This window comes from Gastrolobium bilobum, unplaced genomic scaffold (assembly GCF_033153095.1).
Source record: "Gastrolobium bilobum isolate Gb01-03AN ecotype WA unplaced genomic scaffold, APGP_CSIRO_Gbil_v1 utg10035, whole genome shotgun sequence".
Classification (NCBI taxonomy): Eukaryota; Viridiplantae; Streptophyta; class Magnoliopsida; order Fabales; family Fabaceae; genus Gastrolobium; species Gastrolobium bilobum.
In genome coordinates, this window is record NW_026897370.1 from 245,711 (window position 1) to 270,813 (window position 25,103).

At 40.0% G+C, this 25,103-nt stretch overlaps 1 protein-coding gene and 1 non-coding gene across 7 annotated transcripts in view; both read left to right on the plus strand.

The window, feature by feature from the left end:
* Nucleotides 1-25,103, plus strand: part of LOC133306321 (protein CLT1, chloroplastic-like) — a 40,565-nt gene that overhangs the window by 9,602 nt on the left and 5,860 nt on the right. For 3 of the 6 annotated variants that reach the window (XM_061506625.1, XM_061506626.1, XM_061506627.1), the window contains exons 5-8: nt 2,370-2,469; nt 2,558-2,593; nt 3,051-3,101; nt 3,198-3,321. In XM_061506625.1, coding sequence (XP_061362609.1) covers nt 2,370-2,469; nt 2,558-2,593; nt 3,051-3,101; nt 3,198-3,321 — 311 coding nt within the window. Of the gene's footprint in view, nt 1-2,369; nt 2,470-2,557; nt 2,594-3,050; nt 3,102-3,192; nt 3,322-25,103 lie in introns of all 6 variants that reach the window. The other 3 variants (XM_061506628.1, XM_061506629.1, XM_061506630.1) reach the window with 1 other exon arrangement.
* LOC133306339 (small nucleolar RNA R71) lies at nt 24,192-24,297 on the plus strand. Its single transcript, XR_009750874.1, has one exon. It is a non-coding gene; the product is annotated as a small nucleolar RNA R71 (small nucleolar RNA).

A 25,103-nucleotide genomic window follows, 5' to 3' on the forward strand; every position in this document is an offset into this window, starting at 1 on the left:
ATATGGGACTTCCACCCTTCGCATTCGTTCCTCCTCTCTGTTATTCTCATTTGTTCTTATGTGATTCTCTCCGTTGTTCGTCCCTCGCCCACTTCTTTCTAGAATAGTCTCCAAACGCTCCATGAAGTTCACCATCGTCAGATTCATTTGCTGAATGGAATTCTCCATTACCAGCAAACAACCATCAGTTCCCCCAACATGTCGCTCTATTTCTCCAAGTCTCTGCTCCAGTACTTCTACCTAGTCTCCATTCGTGATTTTACCATATAGATTACTCACAGGATCAAGCTGCTTTGATACCAAATTGATGGCACCAATATGTGAAAAGGAAATAACACTCTTGTATTAATCACAAATTAAGCGAAACAGCCCAATTTGCATTTCCATATACTTAACATAACAGTGTCAACACCAGAAAACAGAATCAACAACAACTCAGACTCAAATACGAAAATTACTGACACATATCCATTAACAGTCTAATAAACCCAAAACAGTAACCCCTGATGCTCCCTTTACAAGAGAAACCCCCCTCTCGTAAAGTTCACAATCACCCCCTCAATAAGAATAACAAACATGGTATCCCCTCACAGTCGCGCGTCCCTCCTTATAACAATAGAATCTCCTTCCCACGTCCCACTTTCTCCCACCTCCAATTCACCATTCAATGCTTGCCATCTGTCCAATTTAATGACTAACTTCTTTTCTCTCTCAATAACAGCTCCTCCTTCACCCACATCACCTGATTCACCTCCCACTTCACTCTTTCCTTCTTCAACTTGGGCCTGAACCATCTTCCATTCATTATGATGCTTCCTTCTAAACCTTCATTGGAGGCCCATCATTATATCACTTGTATATGATTTTCAAAAATTAGTTTGAAACACAGTTTAATTGAGTATTATATTGGTATAATTTCCAACTTAGGCGTATTGTAAAATATCTGAAAAATGTTGTTCCTTAAAACATAGATATAACATCTTATTACATTTGATAGGATTGATTCAACCCAGAAAAATAAGAGAATTAAAAAGAAAACAATATGACTCTTGCATTAACCATAAAACTGTGATACAAACAGAGACAAATTACAAGCAATGAAGAACTAACACATGAAAATAAAGAAAACAAGGATATTCCTGAGCAATTCGAGAGGCTCATGGGTCTCTCCCAATATCCAAAAGGATCCCAATAATTCCCAAAGATGATTCCTCTTCCAGCACCACTTTCTTTTATAACAGCCACATAGTCTTCACGTTGCCCACACTGCCTAGCCATTTTCTCCCTAACTGCCTTATTGCTGACTCAGCCCAATTGCTTTTCCTAAATTGACCTTAAGGGGTATCATATCAATACTCCCCTCTTTTATGCACCTTGTCCTCAAGGTGCGGTTTAGTCAATAAAGACCCACCTCCTTGATCCCACTGTTCTATTTCAACTACTGCCCCAAGCACATTAGGCTCAATTTTCATGCCCCAGAAACCAGAATTATAAACACCAAAATGATCAATTGGGCATATGTTTTCACCTGTACTGTATAATATCCCCAATTGAAATGCAACCTTATTATGGTCAAAGCAGGATTTACAATCAATTTAAATATTTACAGATGATTCATCTCCCATATTCGACCAAGGATCAATATTCGAAGGAGAGTTTTGGCCCCAACTTCAAATCCTCTGTTGCTTACAAACTCAGCCCACAATCCACCAGCTCTAGAATGATTGATCTCCTTCTCAATGCCAATGTAGACTCTACCTCCTACTCCTATACATGGTTCCTCCGCCTTCAACTGCATCGCCAGCACTTTGCCGATGGATGCTGCCGCCTTCATGTTACAACTTCCCCACTCGAACGAGTTCTTGATCGTGTGCGTCAATCTACTCACCACCAACCCTTTTTCCAGTCCTGTTAGTCCATATGTAGTTATGGGCTCATAAGCCCAATTTCCCCAAAGACCAGAATTTTTTTCTCTGTTTTTGGATTCATCAGCCCAACCTACACATAAAACAAAGATAAAACAGGGCTGACCTTGGGACAATTTGGCAGCACTTTGGACCTGGCCCATTAGGTTAGCAAACTGGCCCAAGTTCTGGTTTGCACTTCCTGATCTAGTGAACTGCTTGCATGTTTGTAACAGCCACGGAGACTCCTCCTTCTTGATCGATGGTTAATTTATATTTAAACTTAGGTGTACTGTAAAATATCTGAAAAATATTGTTCTTTAAAACATAGATATAACATCTTATTACATCACAAGTATATGTAGCTACTTTGTAACATAGCTGTGGTTGATACAAATTATGTAAAACTTTGTGTTTATTCTGTTTGAGACCTTCTGATTTTATACCTCTGTTTACTTCATGTAGTGGATCTGGTGCCGGGCATTCATTGAAGGAAGCTGGTGTATTTTGGAGTCTTTTAATGATAGCTTCATTTTTATTCCAAGCAGCTGATACTGTGCTGAAGGTGGTTCTCTATTTTAATGATTGTGCCATTTTCCTAGGTTTCAAACTATTTCTCTGTGATGACTAGTGGGCCTTTCAATACTTTGTAGGAAGTAATCTTCTTGGATGCAACCCGGAAACTGAAGGTGTGTACTGTAATGAATTCTTTTAATCCATATAGGGTGTATGTGTAAATAATGACTTTCAAAGGTCATAGCATAGAGCCATTTGAGACTACTGAAGTGTAGAGCCATTTGAGACTACTGAAGTGAGTGATTTCACTTCTGGTGCACTCCGTAACACATCTGCCTCAAGCTTGAATATAGAGAATGATGTTACTAAATTGAAATAAAACCTTCACAAAAATGACTGCAAGAAATTGGTTACATTTCTTAAAGTCTCGTACAAGTCACCTATACTCAAAGCCTAAAAGACTAATTTTAATTGTCAAGCTGAACAATTTGTCTTTTATCATTCAAGGTTCTAAAACGAAAACCACACTTTCGTATTGATGTTGGTAAACTCGTTCTATATAAAATTAATGCAGTTTTTCCGTTCCGGTATGTTGATATATTAATCAATATTCAATATTATCTGAAACAGGGTGGTTCTCTGGATTTGTTTGTTGTCAATTCATTCGGATCTGCTTTCCAAGTAGGTATCCTGCAATCTGTCATCAAATTCTAATGTATTTAATTACTACATAAATACAAATTGATGCCTAAATGCTTGAATACATGTTTAGTATAGGCACTATTTATATGCCTCCTCCTCCCCTTCTTATCAAAATTATGGGGCATCCCCTTCAGTCAACTACCTAGCTACCTTAAAGACGGTGCAGCCTGCTTTCTGAATGTTGGGATGCTGTCAAGTGGTAAGCTGTTTTCTCTTTCACATGTTGTAATTTCTTATACAAGGTGATAACCAAAATATCTTCTGGTAATTAAATGTATTTTCTAGCTTACTATAAAAATCATTAAGGATTATTTGTGACCTAGATCTACACTCAATCGCAAGGCAAGATTACTTTACACGTAAAATTTCATGTACGTGAAATTTCATGTACGTAAAATGACCTTTATTTGTGATCAAAAGGTGTCACTCATAAGGACAATTTTATTGCACAGCCATTACACCAACAATGCTTTATGGTATTCAATATTGGGTGTACAGTGCCAACAAGCTGTGTTGTGATGAGAATGTTGCGATGGATGAATAGACTTACAAGAATAAGATAAGATCGGGAATTAATGTATATTATGTATTAGAGGGAAAGCAGGAGTAGCTTGTGTTGAGGAAAAGATGGTTTAATCATGCCTAAAATAGTTTTGCCATGTCAGAAGAAGACAAATAGAAGCCCCAATAAAAAGAGTTGATGAAATGAAAAATAGCCTATTAGTTAGAGATAGATGGAGACCATGGGAAATTCTAATTGAAACCATTAACAAGGAATTTGATCTAAATGGCCTCTCTGAGGACTTGGTTTTTGATAGAATATAAAGGCATCATTTGATCCGTGTAGCCAACCCTAGCTAATGGGAAAAGTCATTTCTAGTTGTTGCTGGAACAACTTAAATGAAAACAATACATCAAATTAATTTTATTTTCCATTTTATTTGTGCTTCATTTTTTTTTATTTTGCTTTTCTGTTTCCAGAAGTTCCATTTTTCATTTAATTAATAAAAAGCTACCCAATGGGTGTAGCTTAGTCGGCAACACAGGCTGAGTAGGTGGGGAGAGAATCTGAGTTCAATTCCCGCCAAATATATTTTTGGGGAGGGGCCATGAGCTTTAACTGTGGTTATGCCTTGAGTCGGGATTAGTCCCATAACCAACTCAAACAGTTGAAGCTTGTGGGGATACTCGGGAGGCCGACTCACCTCAAAGAGATAATTAGGGTCGGTATACCAAAAAAAAAATATTGATAAAAAGCTTGATAGATTTTGAATGCTATTTATATGGTCTGTGATAGGATCCAAATAACAAAAATGGAAATATTTAGTAAAGAATGGAAACTACTGGTACAATATTAATCATAAAAATAGAAGGTTACATCCAAGCTTGCAAATTACAGAGAAACAACAAAGGGTGCAGAAAAGAAGAGACAAACCCAGGAGAATTATAGAGCCCCTGGACTCTTGATGCTACCCGGCAAGTGTACCGATCGCACAAGTAATATAATGATAAGAAAGTATCGTCTCCACAGGGATTGTGATCGAATATCAAATAATCGTCCTTTTAAGATGGAAGGAATTCAAATAGGTATGAGAAATATTGTTGAATTGGTTAAAGATAAGAACTAAAAATAAAAACGTATTTTTAGGGTTTTTGTGATGAAAAATAAAAATAGAGATTGATTTGTAAAAATATGAGAAAGCATTGTAGTTAGAGTACACTCACCAAATGATCCTCACTTCTTGCACTGGATTGATTTACAATACTCATTTACATAAATACTCAGATAATTTATCATCTATAAATAATTAGTTAAATTCCAATCCCTTGGCATTCTAATCCTTTAACCCCAATTGGAACCCTAATCCCTTAGCAATCCCTCATGAAATTAAGCAATGAACACGATAATTAAAACATCTGCAACCAAATATAAGTCTATTCCTAGCACGCATACAAATTGTTATCCTACTCCCTTTCAAGATCAAAACCCCAATATTCCTATCTAGGGTTCCAACCCTCAAACTACCATCAACTATTAGATTGATCAGTTCTAACAAAGAAGATAGAAATTACGCACAGAGGGTTCACATAGGGTTCACATAGGGTTTGTGACCCTAACTACAATAAAAAGTACCTAGCCAACCATGGTCATGGCTGAAATATCAATATTCAACATCAACTTGAAGAAATATAGAAATGGAAGAATACAGATGAACAAGGTCTCTCCAGAACTCTTATCTCTGGGCACGACGGTTTTCTTCTGAAAAAGAGCGATCCTTAATTCTGTGATGAGCATCCTTTTTATAGGCCATCTTTCCTTCTTTCAAGTTTGCCTTTTTAAAAACACGGTACTTTGTTCTCGCAAACTGGCGCGGGACTGCGCCATTGTGGCGCTGGTCCACGCCAGATCCTTGTCATTTGTATTGCGCAGCCGCGCGGACTTGCGCCAGTGTGGCGCTAAGCTGCGCCACTTCTCTGGAATTTTGGCCCAAGCAATCTGATGCAGTATAGATTTCCACCCTTGTGGATTCGCACCACCAAGCTTTTTACACTTCCGTATTTTCTACCCTTTCTCTCTATATGAACATAACAATTAGGTGAGAAATGTCATTGAAATAGAAAAGTCAATATAATAAGCAAATATGTATATAAAGTGCTCTTTTATGACTTAATTCTCATCATTTTCAGCTTGGAAAACTACATCTGCCAGAGGCACATCAAACCGTTCCCAGATTTAAACGTTGCTGCCCCCAGCAATGTACAAGACTCAACCAGGAAACAATCAATTAGTCCAGCATAACAATACACAGACACTCTTAGACACAATATGCTATGAATAACTGACCCAATATCATAAATTCCCAACAATGTCATCAGCTTTCTAAAGATACAAGTCTACATTGATTACCCCTCACACAGATAAATAAAGTCCACTCAACACTCGGTGTTTAAGGGTATCATGAGCACTCAATCAGTCACAGCTATAACACTACCATATGCTTGATCATATTCTAAAAAATTCTTAAAAATGAGGAACCAAACACATGCACTAGTTGATCAAAAGGACTTCAAGGTTGTAACTTGGCCGGGTTAAAAGGGTAGGAATATATGGATAGTAGGTCAAACAACAATGAGATTGAAAAACTGATACTCTTTCACTTTAGCACATTCAACTCAATGGTTTTTGCTCCACTAACATTCCCACAAAATCTCGGGAATTAATTCCTTTCAGCCACCTTTTATGCACATTCATCCTTTTTTTTTTTTTCATATTTCCTTTTTCCCGTTTTTTTTTTTTTTTTTTTTTTTTTTTTTATAAGGGTACAGATGAAATCTACATCCCCTAAATCACTTAACTTTTGTGGAACTTACCTTAATTTCTTTGTTTTATTTTCAACACATCAGTAATTCAATCTCAATCAAGGTAAGTCACATGGATATAAGCTAAGTCATCAATCAGGCCACAGGTTATTTATCAACAAAATAAGTTCAGGCTCAAGGGGCTAACAATGGAAAAATTTCATACAGGTGGGCTATTTTGGCCATAGGCTAATAAGAACAAAATGCCTTTATCATCTCAACCAATGTATGCATTACAAAGAAACAGATCAAGTTCTAGAGTGTTACAACAGTGAGGTCTCTCAACAAGAAAATTTAGTGTTTAAGCTCAAACCTCACAGCTATGGTATCAATATAGACTCAAGAAAATTAACCTCAGACATTATCAGACTTTCACAATATCAGTTCAGACAAACAAGCAATATGTAATCCAATTATACCTATGCAATGTTATGCCAGAATGTCATACAACATACTTCCTAAAATTCAATCAAGCACATTAACTGGATAAGTGCATTTAAACTTGAGAATATTTTTTATTTATTTATTTTTTTTAAATCAAGAGTAAAAGCAACAAAATAACTAACTAAAATTAAAAATTAAAAAAGTTTAGAATATCTGCCCTGATAGAAGAATTGCAGTTCCAAAGTGCTTTCCTAAAGCCTACAATTCCCAGATTTAAAGAATTGCTGTCCCCAACAATAGTTAAACCAAGATGGATGAAAAACCTGCACTATGGAACACACAACAACATATGGGATAAACTATAATGCGCACAATAAAACACCGGAGTGTTTGGGAAATATACCAACTCAAAACAGCTAAATGAGCCTAACATCAACCTATGGTCATAATAAAACAACAAAAGTACTAAAAACATAAACTAAAATAATATACAAGACATCTCCGTCAGCAAGGATTCATCACTCGTCCTCATCGTCATTATCATCCATGACCATCCTCCTAGCAGCATGGAATGATTCAGTGGCAGGACGATACAGCTGTGGATCCATAAATGGCTGTGATGGCATAGGAACATCAGCTGGTGGTGGAGCAGGATACTGCTGTTGATAGACATAAGGAGGAGGAATCTCGGGATACACAGGCTGAAATGTACTGAAGGGTACACTAGGATAAGCCTGCTCCATAAATCTATCTGTATACTCCCCTTGCATGATAAGCACATCATTCTGGATGGATATACGAGAAAGTTGCTGTTGCAGTCCATAAAAATCAAATCCAGGAGGGATGCCTTGTGGAGCAGTAGGATCAACATGAGCATCATGAGCTTCAGGAGCATCCGGCTCAGGTACAGGAGGTGGAATAGGCATACGTGGTATTCGTGGAGAAGTAGGCCTATCAATTCCAGCCTTGTTGGCTCTTTTTCTGAACTCAACCTCAGATTTAGAGCAGTAATCTATGTACGTATCCAGAGTCAGGCAGGCTTAACATCCAACTCCTCATCTTCAGAGATATACACCCCTGCCCTAGTACACAGATGATTAATAAGGGAAGCAAATCCCAGAAGCTCTTTCTTTCTACTCCCTCGCACCATGTGACAAATCCTGTCAGATAATACTGCAGCAATATTCAGTCTCTCCTCCCCAGTAAGGATATACAACAGAGAGGCCCGCTCTATATTCACATCTGACAAATTAGAAGATGGCAGGATTTTGGCATTCACAAAATTATGCCAAAAGCGGCATTCACCAGTCAGTTCTTTCATATTCAACTTTTCAGGGATGCCACCAGCTTTATTTTCCCACTTTTGAGTATGAGCTGGTAATCCCTGTCCTCACCATCTTTGTTAATTGAGGGAAGTCATCTCTGTACAGCTTGTGTCTTGAGGGCAGCATTCTGTTATACAAAGAAACATACTCACAAGAAGTAGTTTGATTGAAATTCGCCAGAATGTAGAACTCAATTGTGGCTGCTTCAAAATGAACATCAACTCCTCGAACCCAGGATGTCTTGGTCGAGTGTAAATCTTCTAGTTCTGCATTTGCACAGAATTCCTTGATAATTGCACCCGAAGCGTCCTCAGTATAATTAACCAGAACCCCCCATTGCCTTCTATTGATTGTTCTCATGATTGGATTATCTTCAGGCATATATCTAGATCAATGTTCCTCTCTGGAATAAATCCTTTGTTTTCAATAAGATCATAATATCTATCTTGAGCTTCCATGCTCATAAATTTCTTTTCATCTAAATTATGAGAAACCTTTCTCTTCTTCTTGCCATCGCCTGCTGGTTTCTTACCCTTGGTATTCTGAAAATCAGAAAAGTAATCCAAAACACAGAGTATAGAAAATAACACCAATCAGATCATAGCACAGAAATAATTTCCAGATTTATCTCAGATCAAATCAGTTGGCAAAGGTTTATATATATGGTGAAATTTATGCAAGTTCTTATAATCACAGACCACATGTACCTACCATACCCAGATTTAATCTCAGATTATGTCACAGAGCAAAATATTCATCACAACATGTATGCAAAATTTTCTAACCATACAGATATAAATATATTATACAAAATATTATATGATAATGAAAACCCACAAACACACGTGAAACTCCCACACCCAGATATATCATGGATATGAAATTTTAAATCAAACCAACACCTACTCAGATATAATCATGCTCATAGTTCATAAAACCAAAATAACAAATTTAAAAAGATGAAGAATTTACCTTGGGTGCCATGAACAATGATGAAAAATATGTGGAAGATGTGCTTGGTGTGTGAGTGACTTGTAGTGTTTACAAAAAAAAAATATCAATATAGGAATGGGGGCGTAGAAGAAAGATGAATCGAAGAAGAAAAAAGAAGAATAAGAGAGAAGAAAAAGAGAAGAAGAAGAGAGAAGAATGGGGGGTGGCGGCGTGAATGAATGAAAAAGAGAAGGGAGAAAAAGGGGGGGGGGGGAATAGGTCACGCAACTAAAACGCTGGGTTGTGTTAAAAAGTGACTGGCGCGGAACCGCGCGGGGGCTGGCGCGGTACCGCGCCGTTTTTCTGGCATGTGTACTGGAGAGTGGCGCAGACTCGTGCGGGTGTGGCGCTGAGTCGCGCCATTTCTCTGGTTGTTGTACTGTGTCTTTTTTTTTTTTTATAGATAAACTCTACATTGGGTTGCCTCCCAATAAGCGCGTGCTTAACGTCACGAGCCTGACGGTTACCTCTTTTAATTGTCTTTTTCTTTGAGAGACAAAGCCTCAGTGTCTCTCTGCACAGGTCCTCCATGATAAAACTTGAGTCTAGTTCCATTGACTTTGAAAGGTCTATCATCATCTACAGGAGATATCTCAACTGATCCATAAGGAAATACTCTCTTAACTACAAATGGACCAGCCCATCTAGACTGAAGTTTGCCCGGAAACAGCCTCAGGCGAGAATTGTACAACAACACTTGTTGTCTCGGCTCAAATTCCTTTGGACTGATCTTTTTATTATGCCATTTCTTGGTCTTTTCTTTATAAACTCGGGCACTCTCATATGCAGACAATCTAAACTCATCAAGCTCATTCAATTGCAGCAATCTTTTCTGAAGAGCCTTTGTTGGTTCAAAATTCAAGAACTTGGTAGCCCATAAAGCTTTATGTTCCAACTCAACCGGCAAATGACAATATTTCCATACACTAATTGATATGGAGACATACCAATTGGAGTCTTGAATGCAGTCCTGTGTGCCCAAAGCGCATCATCAAGCTTTCTTGCCCAGTCCTTCAAGGAGTTTCCCACAGTTTTCTCAAGAATTCTCTTCAACTCCCTATTTGACACTTCAACTTGCCCACTAGTCTGAGGATGGTAAGGTGTAGCCACCCTATGATTCACTCCGTACTTCGCAAGTAGACTATCAAATTGCTTATTGCAAAAATGTGTTCCCCCATCACTAATAATAGCCCTAGGAACACCAAATCGAGTGAAGATATTCTTCCTCAGAAAATTCGCCACCACTTTAGCATCATTAGTGGGCAGAGCAACAACCTCAACCCACTTAGACACATATCAACAGCCACCAGAATATATTGATTGGAATAAGATGACGGAAATGGACCCATAAAGTCTATTCCCCATACATCAAAGAGTTCTACCTCTTGTTAGAATTGGTATCTTCACACAGATGCAAGAGACAACCACACAAGAGTATCTATAAAAAACTTTCTCTTATAAAACTTGCTTTCTTGCTCTTCGTTGTCTATCTTGTTAGAATTGAATACATCTACTTATGGCTGTAGTTTGCTAAAACAACTTAAATCCTATTAATAGCCATAAAACAGAAACCGTAGAAACCCACACCCATTTAACAAAAAAAACTGCTAAGAAACGGCTAACTCTTAACCATCATTCATTCCTAAAAACAAAACTTCTAATCCCATTAAATGAAAACGAACATTTAACGTTTATCTAATAACACTCATCCATAAACTTAAATGCTTCTTCCATCTTTCATCCCAATCATTCTTTTGTAGTTTTCCAGCAGTAACGTCGGTAGTGGTTTTGTGAAAATATCTCCGACTTGGTATTGACTTGCCACATGTAATAACTCCACATTTCCTTCCTTTACTTGATCCCGGATGAAGTGAAATCGGACGTCAATATGCTTGCTTCTCTTATGATTTACTGGGTTCTTGGCTAACTCTATATCCGACTTGTTATCAACACGGATCTCGGTTGGGCCGACTTGTTTTTCCTCCAGCTTGCTTAGTAAGTTCCTGAGCCATACTGCGTGACAAACACACCAAGACGCAGCTACATATTTAGCTTCACAGGTCGACAAAGTCACATTGGGTTGCTTCTTCGAAATCCAAGTGAATGCTGTGCTGCCCATGAAGAATACATATCCCGACGTACTCTTTCGATCGTCTACATCTCCACACCAGTCACTATCATTGTACCCAATCAACTTATAATTTTCGGACCTCGAATAGTGAAGTCCCAGTGAAGCTGTCCCTTGTATATACCTCAAGATTCTTTTTGCCTCCTTCCAGTGTGAATAACTCGGCTCCTCCATGAACCGACTTACAATCCCAACACTTAGAGAGAGATCCAGTCTTGTGCATGTCAAATAACGAAGACATCCTACCAAACTTCGGTAGTTGCTTGCGTCAACTCGATCTCCACCATCATACTTTGAGAGTTTTGAACCGGGTTCCATAGGAGTTGAAATTGAGTTGCAATCTGCCATCTTAAATCTTTTGAGAATCTCCTTTGCATATGCCTCCTGAGAGACAAAAATACCCGAGTTGTCTTGTCTGACTTCCAAACCAAGAAAATATTTCATTAGACCGAGATCTGTCATGTCAAGCTCCTTTGTCATTGTTCTTTTGAGTTCTTGTATTATTCCATCATTGTTCCCCATAAAAATGAGGTCATCCACATAAAGAGCCACAAACAATACATTATCTCCATTTCTCTTTATATAAAGTGCATGTTCATAGGGGCACTGTTCAAAATGGTTTTCTTTGAAATAAGTGTCGATACGAGTGTTCCACGCCCGTGGTGCCTGCTTCAACCCGTAAAGAGCCTTCTTCAACCTCAGCACTTTCCTCTCTTCTCCACCTTTCATGTATCCTGGTGGCTGTTCGAGATAGACTTCTTCTTCAAGTACTCCATTCAAGAATGCCGACTTGACATCCATTTGAAATATCTGCCACCAATGTTGAGCTGCTTGTGAAATCAATAGCCGAATTGTCTCCATTCTCGCGACGGGAGCAAATACCTCGTCATAATCAATTCCTGCCTTTTGCTTGTAGCCCTTTGCAACTAGCCGAGCTTTATATCGTTCTATCTCCCCTTGAGCATTCATCTTTTTCTTGAATACCCACTTTACCCCAATGGGCTGACTTCCTCCAGGTAGCTCGGCTAACTCCTACGTGTTATTTCAATCAATGGCTTCTATCTCCTCATCCATGGCATCTTGCCATTTCTTATCTCGGATGGCTTCTTCAAAACTTATGTTCTCAGAATCTGCAAGAAGACAAACAAAATGTACCTTACTTGTTGACTCTTATATGTCCTGTATGCTCCGCATCCTGGGTTGTCGTACCTCGTCTTCATCATCAGAAGCTTCAGGACTTGCCGGGTTGATAATTTGTGTTGAGATTCCGCCTTCAAAATTCACCTCGGATGAATTGCTCCAGTCCCACTCATTTGCTTCATTGAACCTATATCTCGGCTCACTACGACCTTCTTGTTGACGGGGTCAAACAACTTATACCCTTTTGTTTTTTCATCATATCCCATAAACATATTTCCTGCTTTTGTCCTCGAGCTTAGTTCTGAGCTGGTCTGGTACGTGTACATAGGCCACACTACCAAATACTCTGAGATGAGCCACTGATGGCTTTTGACCGCTCCAAGCTTCTTGTGGTGTTTTGTCATCTAAACTCGAATGTGGACATCGGTTCTGCACATACACAGCACACTGCACAGCTTCCACCCAAAACTCTTTCGGCATCTTCTTGTTCTTCAGCATTTACCGAACCATGTCAAGAATAGTCCGGTTCTTCCTTTTAGCCATGCCGTTCTGTTGTGGTGAGTATGGTGCTGTTAGAAACCTCCTTATCCCATGTTCCTCACAAAATGTCACTAATGCTATCGAGGTATATTCCCCACCTCGGTCAGAACGCACCGACTTGATGAATCTTCCTGTTGCCCTCTCAATCATTACGTTGAACTTTTTGAACACTTCAAACACCTCGGATTTCTCTTTCAGGAAATAAACCCAAGTTTTTCGTGAGAAATCATCAATGAATGAAATAAAATATTTCTTACCACTAAAGGATTCTGGGGTGATTGGACCACACAGGTCAGTATGAATCAACTCCAGAGGCTGCTTGGCCCGAAATCTCGCCATCTTCTAAAACGTGGTCCTAGCATGCTTGCCAAGTACACAACTCTCACAAAACTTTCCTTCATAGTTGATGTCAGGCAGTCCGTCCACCATCTTCTTCTTTGCCAGCTCGATTAGACCACCATAATGTAGGTGACCAAAACGGAGGTGCCAAAGTGACGCCTTGTCTTCCATCTCGGCTTGTAAACAGTCGACCTGTACACTTCTCAGGTTCAGTTTGTACATACGATTTCTGCCCATTTCAACTCGGACTATCAGCCGACCTCGCTCACCTTTCAAATACAATACCCGGTCTTTCATCATAACTGAGTAACCTTTCTCCATCAATTGACCCATGCTTAAAATATTGCTTTTTAGGTCGGGTACATAGTACACATCTCGGATTGAGCCAATCAACCCGTCTTTTTGCAAGAAGCATATCGTACCACGACCTTTTACCTCAACCTTCGAGGCATCCCCGAACGAAACATGTCCGGTCTCCACCTTTCTCATTTCCTTGAAGAAATGCTTATGTCCGCACATGTGGTTACTCGCACCCGTGTCAAGATACCACTCCATGTCATCGTCTGAGCTTCCTTCATTGTGTGTCATTAACAAGACACCATCCTTCATTTCCCCTTCTGTGGCTAGGTTGGATGTCTCCTCCGCCCTTTTCTCTTCTCTGCATTCTCTTGCAAAATGTCTGACTTTGCCATAGTTGTAACACTTGTCCGAGTTACAATCTTTCGCATAATGACCAATTTTCCACATTTGTAACACTCGATGTTTGAATAATGTGACCGACCTCCTCGTCGACCTCGTCCTCTTCCACGCCAGTTCTGTTGACTTGATTATCCTACCTCATCATTACAATCTTCTTGACTTCGGCCTCTACCACCACGCCCAGTACCTCGACCACTGTGGCCATGTCCTCTACCTCGGAAGTTTTTAGAATAGAGACCCTTCTCATCTTTAATTGTTGCTTTGGTCTGAAGAGCTTGTTCAAGAGTCTCCTCCTCCTTTTTCTTCCGTTGCTCATGCGCTTCAAGGGAACCAGCTAGCTCATCAATGGTGAGCGTAGCTAGGTCCTTCGATTCTTCTATAGCACATACCACGTTCTCAAAGCTGTCGGTCAAAGATCTCAAGATCTTCTCCACCACTTTGGTGTCAGCTACATCTTCTCCATTCCTTTTCTATTGATTGACAATGGTTTGAACACGAGTAACGAACTTGGATACTCCTTCCGTGTCCTTCATCTTTATTCCCTCCAACTCGGCACGAAGGGTTTGAAGCCGAACTTGCTTAACTCGGTTGGCTCCTCTATAGACATTTGTCAAAATATCCCACGCTTCTTTTGAAGTTGCAGCACTCGCAATCTTCTCAAAGCCTGACTCGTCAACAGCTCGGAACAGCATGTACAATGCCGCCTTGTCTTTTGATCGCGTCTCTTTCAACGCCTTGTTTTGAGCTGCCGAATAACTTGCGGTAGATTCTCGTTCTGTGAAACCATCTTGAACTACCTCCCAACTATCTTGGGATCCAAGAAGAGCTTTCATTTGGACGCTCCAATTCTTGTAGTTTACCTTCGTTAGAGGGGGCAACGACATATTACTGGTCACAACCTCTATAGGCTCTGATACCAATTTGTTAGAATTGGTATCTTCACACAGATGCAAGAGACAACCACACAAGAGTATCTATAAAAAACTTTCTCTTATAAAACTTGCTTTCTTGCTCTTCGTTGTCTATCTTGTTAGAATTGAATATATCTACTTATAGCTGTAGTTTGCTAAAACAACTTAAATCCTATTAATAGCCATAAAACAGAAACCTTAGAAACCCACACCCATTTAACAAAAAAAAACTGCTAAGAAACGGCTAACTCTTAACCATCATTCATTCCTAAAAACAAAACTTCTAATCCCATTAAATGAAAACGGACATTTAACGTTTATCTAATAACGCCTCTAATATACTATTCAAAGGCATTTCATCCTTGCGTGAAATATTTCCAGCTCTATGACATTTGTCACACCTCTCAACATAATCCCGAGCATCTTAAATAATGTAGGCCAATAATAACCACTCTGTAAAACTTTTTGAGCAGTTCTATTACCTCCAAAGTGTCCTCTGTAGTGTGATGCATGGTAATGCCACAGGATCTCATGCACTTCAAATTCTGGTACACACCTCCTTATGATTCCATCAGCACATTGAAAATACAAGGATCATCCCAATGAAATCTCCTTGCATCTCGTTGGAACTTCTTCTGTTGTTGCCTAGTAAGGTTAGGAGGCAACTCTCTTATTACTTTGTAGTTGGCAATATCCGCAAACCAAGGAGGCACATAGATAGCCATCACTCTCTCATCAGGGAAGGTGTCATTTATTTCTTTCTCAGGACCCTCTTGCAATTCCTTCTCCTGAATTCTGGACAAATAGTCAACCACTTTGTTTTCTACACCAGCCTTATCTCTAATCTCCAAGTCAAACTCTTGAAACAAAAGCATCCACCTTAGCAAACGAGGCTTGGCATCCTGCTTAGTCATCAAATACTTGATAGCAGAGTGGTCAGTAAAAACAATTACCTTGGAACCCAACAGGTAAGACCTAAATTTGTCCAGTGCATACACTACTGCTAGCATTTCTTTTTCGGTTGTGGCATAATTTACTTGTGCCTCATTTAAAATCTTGCTAGCATAGTATATGACATTTAACAATTTATTCTTACGTTGGCCAAGGACTGCACCAATTGCATAAGCATTAGCTTCACACATAAGCTCAAAAGGTAAACTCCAATCAGGAGCTACAAGAACGAAATTCAGAATCCTTTTCTAAAAGTTGGCTCAATGGTTTAGCTATCTTAGAAAAGTCTTTGATAAACCTCCTGTAAAACCCAGCATGTCCTAGAGAACTTCTAACACTAGTCACATTAGTAGGATGAGGAAGTTTTTCAATCAACATCAAGTCTAAAACAATCGCCGTTGTCAGGAGATTGTTTATGTTAGAATAGTTGTAAAATAGTTCACTATATATATAGTCCCACATCGTATGAGCTCAACCTATTAGGTCTTTTAGTCTCTTTAAATAGAGAGCTCTTGTACATTGTAATACACCATGTGATTATTCAATATACAATTATTCTTTAATCTCAAGTTGGTACCAGAGCTATTTCGTTCTAGAAACCCTCGCTTCCGCTTAGAAATCTTGTTCTTCGCTTTAAAACCTAAGCCCACTGCTTAGGAGTCATCTTTTCTTTGCCGTGCGTCCTTCCGGCAAGCCATCAAGGACTGTAAGTCCTCTCCTGCACGTGTCCACATCCCCAAACAGTCACCGGAGCAACCGTCAGCCACTGTTCAGGCTGCCGGAGTACTTTTCCGGCGAGATTTCAGTCTGGAACGAACGCGAACAACACCTTCTCCTCCCGGCGACCTGCTCTGTGGAAGTCCGGCCACCATCGGAGTTGTCACGCACTCTCACGCGCCTCATGTCTTCTCTGTGCGTGGGCTTCACGCGCCACCTTCTGCCGGCGCGTGAGCACTATTCCAGCGGCTTTTTCCGGCCGTTCTTGGACAGAACTTCTCGCCTTCTTCTCCTCTTTTCGGATCTGTGCTTGGTTCTTTGTGGGTCTCACTTTAGACGCGTGGTTCTCCTTGATTGGATATCGTTTGCCTTCGTTTACGACTTTTATATTCTGTTTTTAAATGGCAGCAGCGTCCACTGATCTCTCGGAGGTTAACTCTCCTTGTCCTCCTGGCAAAACTTCCTCAGGAATCATCTCTACTAATATTGGGTTCATTACATCTTCCATACTGAAGGATTCTACCTCTCTTGCTGCGAATATAGCTCAGTCAGACAATGCATCATTTGGTTCAGTTTCTCTCTCACTTGCGGACTATGCTGCACTCCAAACTCTTCTCAAGAAGGCTTCTCCTCAGTCTCAACCATATACTGGTAATCTCGTTGCTTGTGTTTCTCATTCTACATCACTTGGCACTTGGATATTTGACTCAGGTGCTACCGATCATCTCTGTGGTAACAAGGAACTCTTTACATCTCTTACTTATTCTGATCATTTACCTTCTTTTACCCTTGCAGATGGAACCAAAGCCCCAGTTAGTGGGATTGGACAAGCTCGTCCGACCTCTACTTTGGCCTTGACATCTGTTTATTACATTCCTGGCATCCCTTATAACTTAATTTCTATTAGTAAGTTGATCCACTCCCTCACTTGCACCATTACTTTCTCTAACCATTCTGTTTCTGTGCAGGATCCGGGTACGAGGGAAATGATTGGAGTGGGTCGTGAGTCACGAGGGCTTTACTATCTGGATGTGCCTTGTCCTTCAATGACACTCTCTCTCACAGAATCTCCACAACTTATCCACAGTCGCCTCGGTCATCCAAGTCTTTCAAAGTTGCAGAAAATGGTTCCTCTTTTATCCGGTCTTCAGTCTTTAGATTGTGTGTCATGTCAACAAGGGAAGCATACACGTTCCTCTTTTGCCAGTCGAGTCAATAAACGAGCTGATGCCCCTTTCTCTCTTGTTCATTCAGATATCTGGGGTCCAAGTCGTACCTTGTCTGTTTTAGGTTTTCGGTATTTCGTTACCTTCATTGATGATTTTTCCCGTTGCAGTTGGGTCTATTTAATGAAAAATCGTTCTGAGTTATTTTCCATTTATAAAAAGTTTTATACTGAGATTCATACTCAATTTGGTGTTTCTATTCGTATTCTACGTAGTGATAATGCTAAGGAATATGTTTCTATTGATTTTTCTAATTTCTTGGCCACACAAGGTACTTTACATCAAACTACTTGTCCTCACACTCCACAACAAAATGGGGTGGCTGAACGTAAAAACAGACATCTCATTGAAACTGCACGTACCCTTCTTCTTCATATGCAGGTGCCCCTTCACTTCTGGGCAGATGCTGTACTCATCTCTTGTTTTCTCATCTCAATCGCATGCCCTCATCTGTGCTCAACAATGACATTCCTCATAACCTTTTTCTTCCAGATGTTCCTCTTTATCCTCTAACTCCACATGTCTTTGGTTGTACTTGTTTTGTTCATGATCTCACTCCTGGTAAGGATAAGTTAACATCCAAAGCCTTTCAGTGTATCTTTCTTGGTTATTCTCGTCTTCAAAAGGGTTATCGTTGTTATTCTCCCGATCTTAAGCGTTACTTAGTTTCCGCTGATGTCACTTTTCTTGATCAACAACCCTTTAATTCTATTCCATCTCAGTTGTCACAGGTTGATCATGTTCTTCCTGTCCTTTTTCTTGACTTGTCTTTGCCAGCTGCAGGTGCTTCTATTCCAATTGAGCAACCTATTGCTTCTATACCTGAGGACCGTCCACTTCTCACTTATCAGCGTCGCAAAACTGTGCCTCCTGTCGACTCGACTCTTGCTGACGCATCGCCTACTGCTGTTGCTTCTTCCTCTCCGGATCCTTCACCAGAGACTCTTCCCATTGCTCAAAGAAAAGGTACACGTACTACTCGTAACCTTTATCCTCTTTATACTTTTTTGAGCTATGACCGTCTTTCTTCACCTCATTTCACCTTTGTTTCTAGTCTTTCTTCTATTTCTATTCCTAAGACTACAGGTGAAGCACTTTCCCATCCAGGGTGGCGCCAAGCGATGCTTGATGAGATGACTGCACTTCATTCCAATGGCACTTGGGACCTTGTTTCTGCTCCTCCAGAGAAGTCTACAGTTGGTTGTCGCTGGGTGTTTACTGTGAAAGTTGGACCTGATGGCCATATTGATCGACTCAAGGCCCGCCTAGTTGCAAAGGGTTTTACTCAAATATTCGGCCTTGATTATAGCGATACATTCTCTCCGGTTGCTAAGATGGCGTTAGTTCGCCTATTTCTTGCTCTTGCTGCTATTCGTCACTGGCCACTCCTTCAACTTGACATCAAAAATGCCTTTGTTCATGGTGATTTACAAAAAGAAGTTTATATGGAGCAACCACCGGGTTTTGTTGCTCGGGGGGAGTCTAGGAAGGTGTGTCGTCTTCGCAAATCCTTATATGGTCTCAAGCAGTCTCCTCGGGCATGGTTCAGTCGCTTCAGTTCTGCTGTTCAGGAGTTTGGCTTAATTATTCGCAGTAAAGTTGACCACTCTGTGTTTTATAGGATCACATCTCCTGATAAGTGCATCTATTTGTTAGTGTATGTTGATGACATCATCCTCACCGGGAGTGATCAAGCTGGAATTTGTCAGTTAAAACAATATTTATTCAGTCAATTTCAGACAAAGGACCTCGGGAAGCTGCGTTACTTCTTGGGAATTGAGGTAGCACAATCTAGACAGGGCATTTCTATCTGTCAAAGGAAGTATGCCTTGGATATCCTAGAAGAGACTGGTATGTTGGTGTGTAAGCCAGTTGACACACCCATGGATCCTACTATCAAATTACTACCCGGACAAGGAGAACCATTATCTGATCCTGGACGTTATCGGAGGTTGATTGGGAAGCTCAATTATCTCACTGTGACTAGGCCGGACATTTCTTTTGCTGTAAGTGTCGCTAGTCAGTTTCTTGATTCTCCGTGTGATTCTCATTGGGATGCTGCTGTTAGGATCCTTCGTTACATCAAAGGAGCACCAGGGAAAGGTTTATTATATTCAGATCAGGGAAATACAGAAATTTGTGGTTATTCAGATGCCGATTGGGCAGGATCACCCTCGGATAGGCGCTCTACTTCAGGCTATTGTGTTTTCTTTGGAGGAAACTTGATTTCTTGGAAAAATATGAAACAAATTGTTGTTTCCCGATCTAGTGCAGAGGCCGAGTATCGTGCAATGGGAGTTGCTACCTGCGAGCTAATCTGGTTAAAGCAGTTGATTCGGGAGCTCCATCTTTGTGAACAGAAGAAACCCATGACTCTCATTTGTGATAATCAAGCTGCACTACATATATCCTCTAATCCTGTATTTCATGAGAGAACCAAACATATAGAGATCGATTGTCATTTCATTCGCGAAAAGATTCAGTCAGGAGAAATCAAAACGGAATTTGTCAACTCCAATGATCAACTCGCGGATGTCTTCACTAAAGCTCTTAGGGGTCCTCGGGTTGAATATATTTGTGGCAAGCTGGATGCTTACAATATATATGCTCCAGCTTGAGGGGGAGTGTCAGAATAGTTGTAAAATAGTTCAGTATATATATAGTCCCACATCGTATGAGCTCAACCTATTAGGTCTTTTAGTCTCTTTAAATAGAGAGCTCTTGTACATTGTAATACACCATGTGATTATTCAATATACAATTATTCTTTAATCTCAAGTCAGGATCCCAAGGTTCTTTACATGGTATCAGAGCCTCGCCGTCCCCCACTTTCTCTAGTGGAGTTTCTTAGCACAGGTAGGATGGGCATGTTGCATTGTCCACGCTTCAAGTCCAAAGGGCTCTCGTGTGAGGGGGCGTGTTGAGATATATAGTCCCACATTGGTTGTATGTGCAACTAATGTGGAGTTTATAAGGCCTTGGGCACTCCCACCCTTTGAGCTAGCTTTTGGGGTGGTGTATCCCAAGGTTCTTTACAGTTTCATAGAGTCAAAGACGTTGATGGTAATGGTCTCATCATTCATCCTTAACTCAAGCTTCCCGTTTTCAACATCAATCATGGCTTGAGCAGTGGCCAAGAAAGGTCTACTCAGTAAAAGAGGCATTTTAGTTCCCTCTTCCATGTCCAATACCACAAAATCTGCTAGGAAGATGAACTTGTCCACTTTAACAAGAACATCTTCAACAATACCACTCGGCCTCCTCAAAGATCTATCAGCAAGTTGAAGAGAGACCATAGTTGGCTTCAATTCAGAAATTCCCAGAGATCTACAAACAGATAATGGCATCAGATTTATACTCGCCCCAAGATCACACAAGGCTATGCCGACATTAGTGTTTCCAATAGCAATTGGAATGTTGAAGTTCCCTGGATCACGAAGCTTGGGAGGAAACTTCTGTATTATGGCACTACACTCCTCAGTGAGTGTTACTGTCTGACATTCTTACAACTTGTGTTTTCTTGATAAAAGGTCCTTCATAAACTTGGCATATTAGCTAAGGCTTCAGCTACTGGAATATTAATGTGAAGCTTTTTGAAAATATCAAGGAACCTGGCATATTGCTGCTTCTGGGCATTGTTGGGTGGTTTGCTGATGGTGGAAAAATATAAGTTCTAATAGGGGTCGTTCCTCTGTTCTTGCAGAACACAGATTCGTCCCTTAGTTCCAACCCAAGTGCGCAAGTGCACGCATCAAGTAATAAAGGGAATATTAATGCCCAAATTATCGTTCCCACGAGGATAGAGTGTTAATTATTGTTTTATCACTGTTTACAAAGAATGAAAATGAGAAGAAAAGTTAGTAAATGAACTGTCTGGTCAAACGTTCCCTACTGTCTTGACAACGTTCCTCAGGAACAGTAGTTTCAATCTGATGGCAAACAGTTGCTCGCTGTGTTATGTATGCGATCCTTCCTGTTTAGAAGAAGGTGAGATAATAATCATTGGAGTTTTATAAGTACTAAGTAAAATAAAATAAAAACTACTAAAACAGAAATAACTATGATCAAGAGACAACAGGTTGGTGGTTAAAATAGTTTAACAGAAGGAACAGATTCACTGCTTCACTCTTAAAGAGGTTGTTTTCTCTGCTCAAGACTTAGCACCTTTTGGTTTTGTCCCAGTTTCTTTGCCTGCCAACTCTGATTCCTCAGCTCATGGTTTAGATGGCTCACAAGTTTCCATATTCCTATGGCTCCCTTGACTCCAACAGGTACTTAGTTCAGAACCTTAAAATGGACGAGTTGGCCCCTTATTCCTAAGGTGACCAGTAGCGTTTTTGCCATGACATCTACCTTCCCCCAATGGCTAAGCTGTCTGAAATTCCTTCCTTATGGAAGTTCCTTTCTCAGTATGTACCCAATTTCCATTGGCGCACAATGAATATAGCTTACTTAGCCAAAGAAATACAAAAAGCTTCGGTCAAAGTTTTGAAAACAGTTCTTTAAGAGTTTCATAGTTTACCCGTTCCACAGATAGTTCAGCTCATGGCTGATAGTTTAAACATAATTATTCTCAACTGAGATCACATAGACCCGAGATTCAGTCAAGAGATAACGATTGGAACGAAGAGAAAAACACTTATATTAATTTAAAAGACAGTTTACAAAAAAAAAACAGAAAATGGAGAAAGATGGGTATTTGCTCGTGAGGAGTCTTGATGGTTGTTTACAGAGAAGAAAAGAGGGGTTGTCATTTAACTACAGTTACAACTTAAAATTAAACTAAGTTACTAACTACTACTAAGTGATCTCTTCCTTTCGGATTGCAAACCCTCCAGGATTCGATGATATTTTTGTGTGAGGGTGGTCCTATTTATAGCTGGAAGAGGAGTGGCAAGACTGTAATTCCTTTGGAGCTAGTTGCTTGAATGAGGGGACGGGACTGTGGCAGCAGAGTGTGAAGCTTGCGTGAATTGCTGGATGGAACAGGATTTGGTGATGATTAGTTGTTGTTTGCAGACCTTCCCATGCTTTGCTTTTGTTTTCAGCCAATGAGAACTCTTGATTTTCTGCTCTTCATGTTTCCAGCTGCTCAGTTGGTGCACCGCCTTGCTTTTTAGAAGTCTTTAACTCTACGTTACCTGCAAAGTGTACAGAAGCATTAAATGAATGGAGCAGGTGCATTAAATGCGTCTTAGTCCGTTCCCCTTTTAATATATTTTAAAGGAATACGTTACTATCCGTTCCCCCACTGTGTTTTTGTTACAAATGTGTAAAACAAGTGATTTTCATGCTGAAGTTGCTCATCAGATGAGAGAACGTTTGGTATTTTGCCATCAAAATGGGCTTAGATGGGAACGAATTTACGTCCCATCAGGCATCCTGCTTGAATCTTTCAAGATAGGGTGCCATAGCTCTCATATACTCAGGACTTAATTCATGCTTCTTTTCAGCAGTCACATTCTTTCCTTTTTCAATTTCTTTTTCAGTTGGCTTCACTACTTCAGCAGGTTTTTCAATTTCCTTTTCAGGCTCACCCGCCTCATCAAGTCTTTTCTCAACTTCAGGAGATGAAAGTACTTTGCCACTTCTAGTTGTAATGGCCAAACAATCTTCCTTCGGATTAGTAACTGTGTTACTAGGAAAAGTACCTAGAGTTCTATCAGTAATTTGCTTAGCCAGTTGGCTAATTTGATTCTCCAAATTTCTGATAGATGCATGTGTTTTTGGTATTGGCTCTAGTCTCCTCCATAAAAGCACTAGAATGATGAGCCATTTGTCCTACCAGCTTCTCCAAATCAGAAGGTTCCTTAGACTGGATTAGTGGGGGCTGCAAATAATTGTTAGACTTGAAATCAAGACCAGTTCCCTGCACCCTCCTCTGAAAATTATTACTTCCAGAAGAAAAATTCTGATTTCTTGGAATATTTTGCGGCGGAGGTCTTTGATCATACCAAATGCCATTCACCTGCATTTGTTGAGGAGGATCAGAAGACAGCAAAGAAGGACATTCATTAGACTCATGATTGTCCTGGCAGTATTCACACACAACCGCAACAACTTTAGCTTGAACACCAGAAAGTTGCATCTTATCAAGCCTCGAAGTCAGATTTGCCATTTGCTGAGATAATAGCTTATTTTCAGCCAACACAACATCTTTACCTTCCAACTGAAGAATACCTCTCTTAAGCTTAGATGACAACCCTTCATTTTCATTGGCGGCCATTCTCTCAATCAGCTCGAGAGTCTCATTTGCTCTCAAAGATTTAATAGTACTACCCGCTGCACCATTCAACACCATTTGAATGTCAGGTTTACAACCGTTGAAGAAGATTCTCACTTGGTTGCCAGCAGTCAAGTTATAATGAGGACATCTCCTCATTAAATCCTTGAATCTGTTCCGAGCTCCACACATAGTTTCACCCTCTGATTGAGTGAAATTGGTGATATCATTCACCATCTGATTGTATCTCTCCATCGAGAAGAACTCAGCAAAGAACTTCTGAGATAAATCATCCCATGTAGGAATGCTAAGTGCAGGCTGTCTTTCCAACCAACTGAGAGCTTTTCCCTTAACATCAAAAGGAAATAATCGCAACCGGATTGCATCATTGGACACCTGAGGATGTTTAGTTGTGTCACATACCATAAGAAATCTGTCTATGAATCTATGAGGATCTTCATTCTCCTCTCCTCCAAACTGGGCTCTCTCCACCAATTGAATAGTGGAAGACTTAAGCTCCCAATTATTGTAATTGAATATAAAATAATATGTTGTGTATTGATCTAATTCAGAGAGTTACAATATATAGAGACCCTAATGGGCTTAAGTGAAAGGCCCAGACCTAATACAATCAGAATATTTACAGATAGGAAGTAATCCAATCATATCTAATCATATCTAATATATTCTAACACTCCCCCTCAAGCTGGTGCGTATATATTGTGAGCACCAAGCTTGTACAAATGTATTCTACCCGAGGACCTCTAAGAGCTTTAGTGAAGACATCTGCTAGTTGATCAGAAGAGTTGACGAAAGCTGTCTTGATTTCTCCTGACTGAATCTTTTTTCGAATGAAGTGACAATCAATCTCTATATGTTTGGTTCTCTCATGAAATACAGGATTAGAGGATATATGTAGCGCAGCTTGATTATCACAGATGAGTGTCATGGGTTGTTTCTGTTCACAAAGATGAAGCTCCTGAATCAACTGCTTTAACCAGATTAACTCACAGGTAGTGTTTGTCATTGCACGATACTTAGCTTC